General features: G+C 39.8%; 1 protein-coding gene across 7 annotated transcripts in view; it reads right to left on the bottom strand.

Moving 5' to 3' along the window:
* Window positions 1–11,314: 11,314 nt before the first annotated feature.
* PKP4 (plakophilin 4) overlaps window positions 11,315–15,612 on the bottom strand; it is a 101,473-nt gene continuing 97,175 nt past the window's right edge. For 6 of the 7 annotated variants that reach the window (XM_037397567.1, XM_037397569.1, XM_037397570.1 and 3 more), the window contains 3 exons: window positions 13,672–13,803; window positions 12,889–12,962; window positions 11,315–12,296 (listed from right to left, as the gene is read on the bottom strand). In XM_037397567.1, the coding sequence (XP_037253464.1) occupies window positions 12,051–12,296; window positions 12,889–12,962; window positions 13,672–13,803 (452 nt within the window). In that variant the 3' untranslated portion in view covers window positions 11,315–12,050. The remainder of the gene's footprint in view (window positions 12,297–12,888; window positions 12,963–13,671; window positions 13,804–15,612) is intronic. The other variant, XM_037397568.1, reaches the window with a different exon arrangement.

Consider the following 15,612-nt stretch of genomic DNA (forward strand, 5'->3'; position numbering starts at 1 on the left):
AAGAAGGAATTATGTACTGCAGGCTGTGCTTTATGTACACTAGTCTTCTATCACATTAAGGGCTTGGCTGGGAAAGAAATTGCTGGCTGTTGTCCTGTCTTACATTTGCCATATTCAGTAACTGACCATTTATTGCAAATTTGTCTTTTTAATTAGAAGTGCTAATCTCTTAAGAACTTGACTTTTGGGTCCAGGCTCTGACAGTATTCAAATCCTACACTGATGGTGGGGGGTGCTTAGAGGACACAGCCAGCAGCATACTTCAGATCGGAATGTCCTGCAAGTTCATGACTGTGTTTATTCAAGACCACTCACCCAGTGACTGCCTGTCTCCCAGTGACAGGGAAAGCAGACACATCTTCTCATGTGAATGTGACAGGTGGAAAAAAAAATAATTAGTGGGGCGTTACAGGATCCACAGTGCTGTGCATCTGTTGCGTTCGCATTGTGTTGAAGGCATGTTTTGGCTTTGGAAAATGCTGTTATGTGCATCATAGAAAATGGTTGTGATAGGTAGTGAATGTTGCTCAGCAGGGCCTGAGGCCTCTGCAACCAATTCCTCTGAAAAAGTTGGTCTACAAGGTGTCAGACCTTTTGCTGTAGGTCTGAACTGACCAAAGTCAGCCTTTTCAGGTCTTCCCACGCTTACATGTTGCATGACTGGCGGCAGTGTATCCCCGGTGAATGGTGTTATGGCAGGATCCTCTCCAGGCCTTCAGTAACGTGGTGACAACGGTGCCGATGTATCCTCTGTCATTCAAACCAGTAGTGCAGGAGGGGGGGGGGTAGCTGTTAGTTGTTTGTGAAGGGGGTTGCAGAAACGTGGCTTTGAGACTGGTTTCTTGATACTAAAAGCTATTGCCTATGTGCATGGCAGGTTTAGCTGAATAAACTTTGCCATAGGTGAGCAGGTTTAGCCAACCAAAGCTTATGGTTGTGTTGTGACGGCTATCTCATTTGGTATAGCTCTTATGAGTAAGAAGTAGCATTTGTGTCACTAGCAGATCAATTTGAAGAGTCTTTCCTGAAGCAGCATGGCATAGGTTTTGAGATTGTTTGAAGCTCTTCTTGGACATGAAGAAATATGGTATGGCTGGCTGCAGAGAATTGCGCATGGGTAGGGAGAGTTCATCTGAACATGCTAATTGAATTGCTGGAGATGCTGCTGGTCATACAAAAGACATGTCAACCTTACCGAAGTCATTCTAACTCCCCTGCAGTTCAGGGCATACATAAATGTTTGGAATCCAGCTGAGTTTGGGCACTTCTCTTTGGAATGGTTGTACTTTGGATACAGTTTGTCTTTTGTCAAAGTTTCCATAAGCAGTGAATGGCAAATCAGCAAGAGTATTAAAATCTAGTGATCCGCCATTCCTTTCAGCTGGAGGAAAAGGATGATGCTTAGAAGAACTGAGAAGATTGTAAGATATAAATTAAAAGAATTTACGCTATACAAACAAGAAACTGAGTATCTTGGCTTTAGTGAACATAAGGCTAGTGTGGCATCTCAGATACAAGCTCAGATAAGGATCAGTATGGAAAGCCCACAGCTTGTAAATCCTGTTTAATTATCTCATTTCTCATTTGTAGTGTAAACACGAGACAGTTTATAGATCATCAGGAAGAAATTTCAGACCAGAAAAGTTCTTTCACTGACATGAAACATCCATTTTTAAAAGGGGGGAAATAATATTTATTCTGAAACTATACCTATGCTACCTCTTTTTGTGCCACAATGGACAATAAAAAAAAGTGTATATTTCTGATTTTTTGAGTAGGAAAAGATGCTTACATCAAAAGGATTAATCTTCAAGTGCTTTGATTAACAACTGATTATTTTTAAGGGAAGGTCATTTACTGCATTAGGAAAATTAAAGCCTGTGGTGTTTCTGTACAGTTCTTCAGTTCTGTGTGTTAAATCATAGTCCTGCCTGTGTGAGTGGAGCAGAGCACACAGAAGTTGACTGTGCTCTAGTATTTTATTGCAGTAGTTATTTGCCAAGATGTGATGGGGTTTTTTGGTTTTGTTTGGTTGGTTGTGGGGTTTTTTTTTTCTTTAAAGTGGGGCATGTTAGGAATTTGTAAGTACAAGGGTAAGGAAAATGTGGGACAGGAAGGTAATAAAACAGTGAGATATTAAGACCATACAGCTTTGGATTGATGAGGGAATTCTCAGTCTCACAGGCCAAGGTGCTGATGTTAAAAAGACATGACTTCTCCCTGGCAAGAGGTGATTCCATCTCTAGGAGGAAACAGAAATGGGAAAAGCAGTGAGCTGTATGTGTTTGCATAGCAGTAAGCTGTATGTGTTTGTAGATTGATCTGTTCACTGCCTGTGTTTAGAAAGGATATTTTTAAACCAAAATATGCATTTTGGATGAATCAGCCTTGATTTGAAGCCTGCAATGGTTGCTGAAAAACGACTCACATGGGCTGGGTAATGGAAAGAGAGCTTCCTAGAGGTATGTGAATGCTATGCAAATGCAGCAGTCCCTAAACACTAGTTTAGCTATTATTCTGGAACAGATAGAGCTCTAGAAAGAGGGGGAGATATTGTGTATATCAATTTGAAAACAAGGTATTTGCTGGTCCTTATGTAGAAGCAGAAAGCTGTATTCAGTGCTATTTGCAACTGTTGTGGAGATGAGCAAGTTCTCAGTGCTTTTTCCATCTGTGGAAAGAGAAAAACCAGGCATGTTTTCCATGCAGTTCAAAAAAAGCCCCCCTTTTGTTCTGCCATATAATGCTCAAACTGGACTAGACGTGGTGACTTCCACCTCCTTAAGATCTTAACTGGCACACTGAGTTCGTGAACATATGTACTTTACCAGATCATGCTGTGCTAACCATATCCCTTTCCATAATATTTTGATTCCTGTGGGGAAAGGCATGGTCAAATTTTAGGTTAGCTTCAAATATATAACCACTGCTGTGTATTTTCTTGTCGTCTTAAGAACAGGCCATTAATTATATCTGTAAAGACATTGAGAACACACAGACTGTTTAGCTGTAAAAAAACAACCCTGAAATATAAGTTTTGACAGTCTTTTTATATGCAACAGTACAAACCCAGTAGATTCAGCTCAGTTTCTTCCCTTAATCTGACCTTGTCCCACAGGGCATACTTTCTATGTGGTCACATTTGGAAGTTTACATCCCATTTGATACACCTGTGTTGAAAACTATACCTGTTCTTTTTATTAATCAGAGGAAAAACATTTAAAAATACATTGTCTGATCCTCAAACTAAAATAAATAAGGGGAGAAACATGCATTAATATAAATATCTCCACGTAAAATGTGTAAAACACATGCCTTGGGAGCTAGACAGATCTTCTATAGAGATACTTTGCTTGGAATTACATTCCAGTTGTTCATAAAGATGATAAATATGATTGCTGTTCTGGTGTTTTCTGAAAAACAAACAACTTTGCAAATAGTAACAGTCAAAACAGAGCAAGAAAATGGGAAAGCGATTTACATCAAAGTTCCAGATACTTATTGTTATAATGGCCACTATGCACTGGGAATTTCAATAATTATTCTTAATCTGCTAAATGGCTCTAAACTTAACTTGTTTTACATAAAAAATACACCTCAGTAAGAATCTCAAAAGATATGTTTTTCCTTCTCTTGATGTTTTTAAGCTTTCCTGCTCTCTAGTCACTCTGCCTTTCCACTTCATCTCATTAACCTAGGCACTAAGAAACTCTGTTTATCCTCTTTATTGTCTTCACTCCCAAAGGTTAATGACAGAATGCACTAAGCTTTTGAAGAGACAAGCAGACTTCTGAGGCATATTTTAGTAGATTTTTAAAATGCAGTATAGTAGCACGTGGACAGATGAAATATTTAAGCTGTAGAATAAAGCAGTACATCTCAGGACCTAGTCTAACAATACAGGAAGAATGCATAATGGAGACGGCCACAGTCATTCGCACTAAACTTCTGTGGACAAGCACAATTCAAGCAATCCGAAGACCAGCTGTGGTACCTTTTTTCCCCCCTCACCCGAGTGAGCTTTCCTAACACAGATGAGCTGCTGATGCATAATGGTAACAGAAGAAACAGTGCAGGGGCTTCACTAATGAGCTTGTTAATAGTCGTAATCAACAAACCCTAGCTGTGACGATGCTCGCCATGCAGCGTAATTCAGACCATGTTCTCAGCAGTGCCCTCTGCGGATGGGTACTTTAAGACCTTTCCATGTCCTTGGTGGGTTTCTTTAGAGCTCTGCTAAGTGGGTTGGCTTTACAGTTGAAAGGATGAGTTGCATTGCTGTGTCTTTTATGTTCCCTTAGCATGGCAGTAAACGATTGCACAAATACAGGTGAAGGAAGGGTGTCCTGTGGATCAGTGAAGAATACATAAAAAATGCTCAGTCCCTGCTTGCTGCTGTCTTTTTGTCAGCAGCTAGAAGGAAGCTGAGGAAGAAATCCACCTTTTGTCTGGAGCAAGGTACTACATGTCAGTGGTAGCAATAACCTCTGCAAACAAGGTGTTTGTGTGCTTCATTCTGGCTCTGTATAAAGGTATAAACTGATGAAATGTTACGTCTAGGGAGTCTGAATTCCTTGGTGTGAAAATACATGTAGAATAGCCTTAGTTGAATCATTTAGCACTCTAAGTTGGAGTTAAACTTTGTTGCACAAAGTGATTATTAAAATTTTAAAAAATGACTTGATAACAATCCCCCAAATCTGAAAATATTAGGGAAAAAATTATTCTGAATTATGTATCTATTCCATGACACTGGAGCAAGGTTTGTAATTTTTCCAGAATGTTTAAAACGCTCTGTTGTTAATAGGCCCCAGGTGAATTGTATACACATGGATAAGTCCAGGTATTTTTCAGATCAAGCTGGTTACAGTTAATTAGTGTTGTAAGATCTGGCTATATAGGATTGTGGTGAGGATGCAAATTGGTGTTGCCTATGCAGCAAGCTGACAGAGCCCAGACTTTCAGAAGTCAAAAGTGCAATTCAGCAACTTAGTTCCCACCAATAACTCATTAAAAAGAATGTTTTACCTATTTCTGAGCTTCAGAAATGCTATCGTCCACTTTAAACTTAGCAACAGCTTTGCTGTGTCAGCCAAAAGACCTGAGCGCTTGCCTCTGGCAGTGACCTGTTGGACTTGGCCAGGCCATAGGGTAGGACAGGACGTACTATTAAACTACCTTCACTGACTGTATTAATAAGTACAAGAAGGATACACCTAGTAATTTTTCAGTACATGACATTTTAATATCCATATTATCCTATTATTATCCTGGGATAAGGGGATATATATGTTAGGTGTTTGGCATGTCTTTTTTTATAAATTTTTTTATCTTTTTGAAACATCTCGGTAGATGTTAACACATTTGCTTTGAGCCTTTAATATAGTATCATTAGGCACTCTTCAATTCACAAACATCTCTTCCATAGTGCTTAAAAAATTTTTTTTTACAAACTTTCAGTTTTTATGTAATTGCCATCTCAAATGTAAACATCATAATAATAGCTATCTGGGCTTTTCCTTAAGCCTTGTTTAAAAAAACCCTAAAATGGAATAGTGAAAAGGGCAGTTCCTGAGAACCGGTTCTGACACACTAGTCACTGCTTTGTGCTGTTTCAGTTTCATCATTCTGGAACAGGATCTGGGTATTTTGGAGCAAGTCAAGTTACTTTCCCCTCTGATGGAGAAGTTGTGGAGAAATTCCTTTTATATTTTTTTTAAGGAGAGATTGCTTCCCCGCCCCCCACTCCCCAAGTGGCAATCTGTTATGGTATGTAAGAATACAGTTTGGCCATCACACCATAATGTGGCATTTTCCCAGCCTACATGGAAGTAACTGAGATCTCCCATCATCATTGCATTTACTGAACTTGCAGTCTTAGGGAAGCCTTAAGGACCTTCCTCCACCTCTCATAGCGCCCTTTGACATTCTCCTTTGGCCATCAGTGGTAACAGCTGGAACAGATGTTTCCTGCCTGGGCCCTGAGACCTTGTTCAAAAGACAAATCAGCACTTGAATCCAACCAGGCTTCTTAGAAGTGTATATGTCTGTAGTCTTGTTTTCAATTTTTTGGTAACCCTTTAAACTGGGAGTAGGTGTTTTCCCTCCTTCAGACTGTTCCTTACCATTTGCTATCTGAGTTCTTGTCAACTTGTCTTACTCTTTTCTTGAGGATACCAAGCTTTTATGTTTCAGCAACTGCCTCATTCCAATCTGTGTACTCTTCTGAACCTGTTGTATGCCCCTAGAATCTGATTTATAAAAAAACAGGTTTAAAAGTAAATACATCAAACTAGAAGCCAATGGTATTCTTCAGAGATCTTTAGCTCATCTTTGGAAACAAAGTTTTAACCTACAAGAATCACCTAAATTTTCTCACCTAGTTATATGGACCTAATATGACTGTGTCACATTAGACTTACTCCAGCCTGGCTGAGGTTTTGAGAAGAGATGCAAGTATCAGATATATCAGAAGAGATGCAATATGAGGCTCAAAATTTAGCCACAGAAATTGGCAATAAAAAATTCAACTCAGTATGTTTTCAGAGCTTATAAATGTTATTGTTATTCCTATCACCATTATCATTATGTTACTACCTCAGTGATACTTGATTGACTTCATATAAACACGAGCTGCCATCAGATGTAAATTCAGTGAAAACAACATCAGATGGTAGAAAAATTAATAAAACCCATTATTTCTTTCTGAAGAACTGTTGATTTCATACGTAACAACATGCGATGTTAGGGGCTGTTGCATAAGATTCACAGATCAGCTGGACACTTGTTTCTGAAAAAAGGCACAGAAAAAAATAACCCTGTACTTGTCAGCAATTTACATGGATCTTAAAAGGTGTAGTACCTTCACCTAGCTTACCATGGGTCAGCTTAAAAATTACCTGACTTACCTGTTTTCCTTCATGGATGATTCTGTAGTTAAGATCACATTATGATGTCAGTTTCTGAATAGGTGTTCACAGGATTTTTCTTCTGTGTGATTTTAGTACGGTTAGCCTAACCAAGTTTTAGTTGCTCATCTCTTGCATTAAGTGTTACAGGCTATGGCACGGTGTGACAGCTGTATATTTTATAAATATATTTATAAATATATGTAACATAATTATATATTATATAATATATATAATATAATTATATATTAGACATTTATTAATATATATATGTGTGTGTATATATATATAAAATAACTTTGTTGCTTTTTCCATTTTATAGGATGCATAGCAATTTCTCCCCTTAAAGTGTTTTTGACCTGTATACTTCAATGCTGTTGCATTTATGCTGATGTTCTGCTTGGTCACAGCCTGCAGAGAATTGAGGTTTGCTTGAAAGACCAGAGCATCACTGTCTGTGGGCTAGTTATTCTGAAATTCTGTTCTGTTGGAAAGGGGCTGTTTTCTTTTTGATGGAGACTGGTGGATCTTTCCAAGTCTACAAGGCTGATGTCTCACTAGATGCCGATCATTGTTAGGAAGGCACCGTTGTGCACAATAACATTGGGCAGTCATAATGGTCCAGTTCTGAGGACTGATGGAGCGAAGAAAGTGGTGCTGCCAGAAATGAGTCCTTGCCTCATTTCTGCCCCATAGCCAGAGATCAACCCCTGCACCTTTATGTGTATGAAGATTCCCTGTCTCCTCCATCCAGCCTTGCCTACAAGAAAGTTTACAGTTGGTCTCAAAATGACAGCTTTCCTCCTAAGCCCTTTATCTACTGTTGCTGACAGCTGCAATTGATTTACCCACAGCCACAGTCATGTTTCATTTTGTTTTAAAAAAAGTTGATTAATGTTTACCTTGTTACCTTTGAGGAGCATTAGTCTTTCTTACAGTAACTCAAAACCAGAATGCACACAACCAGTGTCCTTGGCTGAGAAGTCTTCTTTGCAGTTCAGCCAGTGTCTCTTAGCTCTGGTAGGCAGAAGTTTATCCTTTTCAACTGTTCACAACCCTTCTTCTTATAGCTAAATTTTGTCTCTCAGCATAACTCATTTCTACTCCCACCCAGCTCATCTGTGTCGCCCTTCTATTGCTACTGTGTAAAGTTGGGTTTGGCCGTGATGTTTCGGTTCACTCGGCAATTCACCCGTCTTCGTCAGGCCTGTCCCACTTCACGTAGCTGTGTCGTCACAGCACAGCTCGGTGCTCTCACTGGTGCTATATGCCTCTGTGTGTGTGTCTGGAAGGAGTATTTTAGGATATATCCTAGATCTTTGTGGTACGCTAAGGTGAGTCACTCCATTTCTCTCCCTTTGAGCACACAGGAGAAATTTTCTAAGGCAGTGCAAGACGCAGCACTTACATTTCACTTCAGTTACAGAGGACTCGGTATGAAACAGCCAGACCCAGCATGGGCAGAAGTGATCTGCTGACTAACGTAAATCCCTAGTTGAACCAATGAAATGCATGGTTATTAAAAAAGTCAGATACTGTATCCAAGGAAAGGTACAAGCCAATGACAATTCAGGCACACCCTTCAAGCCAACTAACGTAAGTCAAAGAATCATCTTATGACCCCATCCTGAAAATAATTTCTTGTCAGTCTGTTCATGTCAGACTGTTGAGAATTGTGAACATTCATGTGTTACTTACATTGCCTGAATTGTTCGTAATGCAGCCAGAGCCCCATCCGTGCCTGGGCTGCCCCCCCAGCAGGGCCGGCAGGGCGAGGGAGGGGGCTCTGCCCCTCTGCCCCGCTCTGCTGAGACCCCCCCGCAGCGCTGCCTCCAGCTCTGGGACCCGGCATAAGGGGGGCACGGAGCTGTGGGAGCGAGCCCAGCGGGGGCCACGGAGATGGGCAGGGGCTGGAGCCCCTCTCCTGGGAAGCCGGGCTGGGAGAGCTGGGGCTGTTCAGCCTGGAGAAGAGCAGGCTCCGGGGGGGCCTTAGAGCAGCTCCCAGCGCCTGAAGGGGCCGGCAGGAAAGCTGGGGGGGGCTTCTTACAGGGGCACGTGTGACAGGGCACGGGGGTGGCTTTGAGCGCAGAGAGGGCAGATGCAGGTCAGAGATCAGGAAGAACCTCTCCCCATGAGGGCGGCGAGGCGGTGGGCCAGGCTGCCCAGAGCAGCTGTGGGTGCCCCATCCCTGGCAGTGCTCCAGGCCAGGCTGGATGGGGCTGGGAGCAGCCTGGGCTGGGGGGGGGTCCCTGCCCGGGGCAGGGGTGGGAACTGGGGGGGCTTTAGGGTCCCTTCCAGCCCAAACCGTCCTGTGATTTTATGCTAATGGCCACTTTTCATTCAGGCAGAAGTAAAGGCCTCAACAAAAAATCCCCTACCAAACTATCTCTTTAGGGGCCAGGATTCTTTTGAACCTATTTAAAAAGAAAAATGATCCCAATTCTGTTAGGATTCACTCCTTCAGTGTATTGTATTTAGACTTTTTACAAGACAGAATCACAGCCACGTGTTACTTTCAGCACTTGTTTCCCATCGTTCTCTGGCATTCAGTGAGTGTGACCGTGTCACTGAGGTCAATGCTTTCAGTTGTCCTCCATGGGAGTTACTTCCACAGAAGGACACCTACAAGCCTGCTGTTGAGTCTCACTGTACACCTCCTCAATCCTTCTAATCCAAATCATATTTAACTCCTTGCTTTTGAAGTTTAATTTCTTTTTCTTTCACCATGTTTGCAATTATTAGAAAGTAGTGAATTTCCCAGGGCACTATTAACTTCCAAATTAGCATCACCTTCTCCTCCGGACATCCACGTTTTCAAAAAGTTATCAATTTTTATCTTTCTCAGTGGAGTATCAATCTGAATATAAAATGAATACAATGCATTTTAAAAGCATTCAACTTAAATTTATGCTCCTGGTATTATGGAACAGGCCTAAAAGCCAGACTGCACTATGGAAAGGAACAACAAAATGAAACTGCCCTATTGCCTCCCCACTTCCACACACTGTCTGAAACTACACGTACAGGGAAATTAACCAACAAGTATACTGTACAGGTCATTTTAATCAGTATAGCACCAAAACATAAATAAATGAGACCAATAAAACCAAAAGAAAACTAACATAATGAAATATGTATGTGTGTATACGTATATATTTTCTACAGCATGAAAGATCCAAATCGAGGGTGCCGCCCCAAATCTTGCTGGTTTTGATCCTGATGAAACTGCCTCAGATGAGAAGCAAAAATCATTCCATCATACAGCGGTTTTGTTGAAATTACTACCCCCTCTGTTTTGGAGAGTTATTAGCAGACTCAAAGCAGCAAGTAGTAACAGACTATGACCTTTTCAATCTACTATTTTGTTATTTGAAGCTAATTTAAATCTTCCTGGGACAATGAAATGCCTAATAAATATATTTGGCTGAGAGAGCTTACCACCTTTAGTAGGTTATAGGCATACCAGATAATCAGAATTGATCTGCATTAGCCTGCGCACCAAAGCTTGCATGTGCCTCTGGCAGTAGCTAGAGCAGCGATGAAAGATCAGTGGCAAAATTATTGTTGTAAGAAACCAACTCAAGTCAAGAAAATGGAAGCTATTTTCTACCTTAAAAGGAAAAACAGAAGTCTTCTAGGAAACAAAAGGCACCTTCTGCAAAATACTGGCCCTCAGCAACCCAGGTCGCGCTGCAGCCGGTGCGAATTGCAGAGCTGTGTATCAAAGTTAAGACCTAACTCACTACTTACACTGCTGTTTAGCCCTTCATTTCTTTTCCCTTTTGCAGTTAGGGGGCTGAAGCAGCCCAACTGATTAAGGAGAAGCAAGATCTCCTTATCATTGAAGCTTGGAGCAGTTCTGCCTACCTTTTCTCATTTCACTGATGCAATTGGGATATCTGGAAACACTGAAAAGTGCAATGATGGGGAACAATAATCACAATTACAGACAGTATAAAGTTAACAGACTCTATGGCATGTGTGTGATTTAGTTACTTAAAATAATAAAATATTTTTATTGTAAATTAATGCAAGCAGAATGTCAAAATGGAGACCGGAATTTCTAAGAAAGCAAGATTGTCCTGTTTTTGTTGGGGAGAGCAAGGGGAACAGTAGAGGAGTGATGGGAAGAAAATAGGACAGAGACCTGAAATACCTTGGATCACCCATATAAAAAGTAAAAATACTAGTTTAAGGAATAATGGAAGGACAGTGCATGATTTAACACTTTGGTCGGCCAGCATGACAAATTTAGAAGATATGCACTGAAGAAAAGTGGGGAAATGGCCCAAATGTTTTGATATCTTTAACCTGCTTAAAAGAATGCAACTAGACGTCGTATTTGTGGTATTTGTTTCCGAGTATCACACAGAGAAAATAAATAAATAAAAAAATGAAGAGGGAACAGCTTTCCATGGATGAGACTTCCACATTTATTGTTATTCCATGTGCATAGAAAATGGCAGTGAAGTTTCTTATGAAATAGGCAGGGAATGGGAAAGGTGTAGATATACTGGACTGGACTTTGTGCTTCAAAATTACACTACTCATTTTTAAAAGTGGGTTGGTTTTTTCCTTTTAAAATTTCTAACATTTTCTTGGAAATTTTTTTGTGCATGATGTTTGAAATTCCTTTTAAAATGACACACTGCATTACAAACGGATGGCACTTTAAACCAATGTGGCATTTCCATATTTACACCAACAAAAGAAATTTACAAGACGTAATAGCATACAATCTTGACATTTAGTAATAGCAATAAAACAAGGGCATTCATTTTATTTTTTCTGTACAAACTATCAGAACAAGACTTTTATTCACATAAAAAAAAATCAGCGTTAATTTGCTCTGACCTACACACTTTCCAAATTCTTTTTACTCAATTCTCAAACCTTTCATCACATCGCCCACACCCTCACCAGACTACAGGAGCTACAAGTAATTATACCTAACATCTAAACAGAGCAAAAAACCATCCCTTCCAGTTTTTCTTCCTGACAATTCCGCACTCAAAAAAAAAAAATTATCTTCCTTGTTCCTTCTTTTATTTCACTTTCACATTTCATAACCAAAACAACAAATGAGGCCATTCCATTTCTTCTCAAGCAAGATGAGAAATACACTGTTGTTTTTCTTTGATGCTACACCCAGGAGTCGGGTGAACCTGGGTACTGTTCTGCTCTATAAGATCGTCTGGTAGAATAAAAGTCTACATAATTTGTGGTTGATTTCAGTCCATATTGTGTTGTGTAATCTGAAGTAGCAGGAAAGTGAACTCGATCATCAAAATATGGGTCTTCATAGCTATGCGGGGACTGCAAGTATAATCTGTATGCATCGTAGTTTTTTCTGTTGGTATCTTCTTGACTGTAGTACAATTGCTGATGCTGTTGACAAAATGATAGAAAAATAAGCTTTCAAAATATAATTAGCAGAGAAAATACTTGTTTCTCAAGCTTACACATACTATACAGAGCCTTTCCCTAAAAAGTTAAGTGCAGCTCTACCAAGATGACAGTAATATAGGTTTCCAACCACCATGAAATGTACCTAATTGTTAAATGAAACTAAAGAGAGGAAAAACCTCTAAGCCTGCCTGCATGCCTCCTTCTGCATCCACTGGGAAGCTAGTAACTCTTCAAAAGTAGTACATTTAGAGCCTAAGTAGGAAGTACAGAACCTGACTATACGTACCAAAAAAACCCTAAAAACCCACAAACCTCAGAAAAGTGGTCTCAGATCCCACAATAACAACACACTAAAATATGTGACTAAGAAAACACAAAGGTAATAGAAGTACATAAGCAATTTTCAGTTTAAGTACACTAATGCCCAATAACAAATTCACTATGCTATAGAGAGTCTATAAAAAAAGCGATCTAACATTACGAAACACACTCAAACTCCCTTAAGTTCCATTAAACACTACGTGCTGAGTCCTGTTACCAGTGGCATTTCAGAACAGAATTTTGGAGTCACCTGTAGTCGTCTGTTTTGTTCTCTTGCTGGTGAGGAATAGGAACTGATGTAAATTGGTGAAGGTTTGCTGGAACCTGTGAGAAAACAGGTTATGGCATAAACTTCAGTATTTATTCTTTCGTCTATTTGCTTCTATTTCACCTAGAAGAAATTATGTAGCACCCAAACAATTAAATCTGCAGATTTTGGTATCTACTAATAATATAATACAGTAACACCACATGGTGAAATTTTGTCCCTCAGCAGTAAATTGAAACCAAGAGGCTTTTTTGTGTTACGGGTTTTGGTTGTCCAGACTGGTAACCTTTAAAGCAAGGAATTTCCTTATCTTTATTCACTGTCATCTCTATTATTTTGCAACTCATGTCAAATAGTGAGAAGGAAACGGCAGATGAGGAAAAAGATGAAATCTTGATATAATAATATAATAGTATACAACCTTGCATCATTCTTATTTATAACATAATAATAACAAGAATGTGCGTAATAGAAGAAATCTATGTAATAGGATTTCAAATAAAAATTCCCAACACCTCTAACCTCTCAATATATAAACAGATCTTCTCTTATTCTGGTTATGTGTGCAATTTTAAATAAAATAGCAAAGACAGATGAAAAACCTGCTCTGTTCCACATGCAATGAATACAATGAATAAAAATGGAAAACAACATTAAGTAGTAAGAAGCCTGCTAATGCAACTGTCCATATTATGATTGCATAAATGCCTCATATGAGGAATATTTATGTATTCCAGTTAAAAGTTCACTGAACTGCTCTCTTACCAGTATATACGTCTTTATGTGTAATGACATCGCCTTGGTTGTTATAATACTGCATAGAAGGTTGCATTCTATCGTATTCAGAGCGGGGTTCTCTAATTCCTAATAAAGCCGGTGATGATGATGTGCTGCCAACTGATGAAAAAAGAAAGATTATCAGCATATGCAACAAAAGCTTTTCCCATACCTAACCTTCTCTTTATTTTCTCCTCATCTCTTTCTTCCTTGAGGATTAACAAATGAGAGAGATGTGGGCAATGGACAAAACAAGTACATCATTTTTCCTGGATGAAGAACTCCTGTGCCAAAGCTATCAACAACATAACACGAGATAATTTTATACATTAATGGCGAGTCACTGCTCTGTGATGCTTACAACTGAAATAAGAGACCCTGCCCATTTCAGTCTGCATATGATATAATTTGTGTGCGTTATGATGATGACACTCCTGCTAATGTTTGCGATTTTAAGGAAGTTATACTTAAACACACTAAGTCCATCCTATCGCTTGGGACAGGACAGAAAAACTGTCGGTCTGCCTGGCTGAAGTGATCCACGTAAACTCTTGCGTTACTGTTCTGCAATTAGCATGCAGAAGCATATCTTGGGCATTTTGCAGTCCAGGTGGCTGACCACCATGGCAGCAATGAATGACTGACTTGAAATTCTTACAGTGAACATGTCCATCTCTACCGTAGTTGTAAAACATTTGTACCGCTAAATCTTCCCTCTTTTACAGACCACTTAGGTTCTGTTGGCTTAGAAAGACTTGGTAACACAGCAGAAAAATACCTCAGAAAACTTCTGGAAATTCTGCTTCAAAATATTAATCAATGGTACTTTCTTCCATTAGCTGTGTCCATTACATCATATCTCACAATTTTGTGTGTTATTATGGATAGTTTAAATACTGATATTATCCTGGCATATTCACAGCTAAAAAAGCTACATTTGGGGGTATCATTAAAATTCTGACAGGGGTCAACGTAATGTGCATGTTAGTAATTGAGTGACCAAAACAAAAACAACTGTTACAGGCCTAGCGTAGCTGTTCTACCATGCATCTCCTATTGTGTCTGCTGTCACCAGCAAGGCTGCTACTGCAGTACCCTCTGTGGACACGTTCTTTGCACCAAACTTTCACCTTACCAGTTTAAGCTTGTTCATGCTCTGAACAGAAAAGCAGATGCTTCCTAACAGGATTTTTTAAGTGTTCTTTGAAGTACAACAGACTCCGAATAGTATGTTAGAGCTGCCCATTTCACTTTCTACTTTTGTTCTAAGAAGTGGAGTAATGCAGTTGTTCTGCTAGCGTATCTTGGGAGAAAAAGTGCTGAGAAATGTATGTGGCAGTAGGTACTGGAAAATCCTTTTACACTTTGGTAGAATCTGGTCACCTCCCTGAGCCCAAGCCGAATTTGCTTCCTTGTCATTGCTGATTTTGAGAAGGTATTTTTGGCTCTGGCATTAGATACATTGCTTAAACAGTCTATGACTTCAAGGTAGCGTTCTGATGCCAGTACGTGCAACCTGGCAACTGGGTGTAAAAGCAAAAACTGCCTCCAGTATCACCTGGTTTGAGAATGACAAAGATACCTGGTCAGGACATTTTTTTGGAATCCCGGAGGTCTGGGAGAAAACTGAATGTGGAACACAGTGAGATCAGAGTAACGCAACCCTCCAGAACTGGTAACTGCAGACTGCTGTTGTATGGCACTAGACAAAGGAATCCGTCTTGTATGTTGTACTGTGGTGGCTGAGAGGAACCCTAGGCATGAAAGGTACGCTTTCTTTCCATTCCTAAGACACTGGAAGTATACTTCTCGTACAAAACTAAATTTCTGGTCTATTCCTTGTTTTTTAAGTCAGCGATGTTGTGAAGGAATGTGTGAGGGCTGTTACTTTTATGTAAAGTAATTAAACAACAGTATTGTAGGAAGCGG

This window comes from Falco rusticolus, chromosome 8 (genome assembly GCF_015220075.1).
Source record: "Falco rusticolus isolate bFalRus1 chromosome 8, bFalRus1.pri, whole genome shotgun sequence".
Taxonomy (NCBI): Eukaryota; Metazoa; Chordata; class Aves; order Falconiformes; family Falconidae; genus Falco; species Falco rusticolus.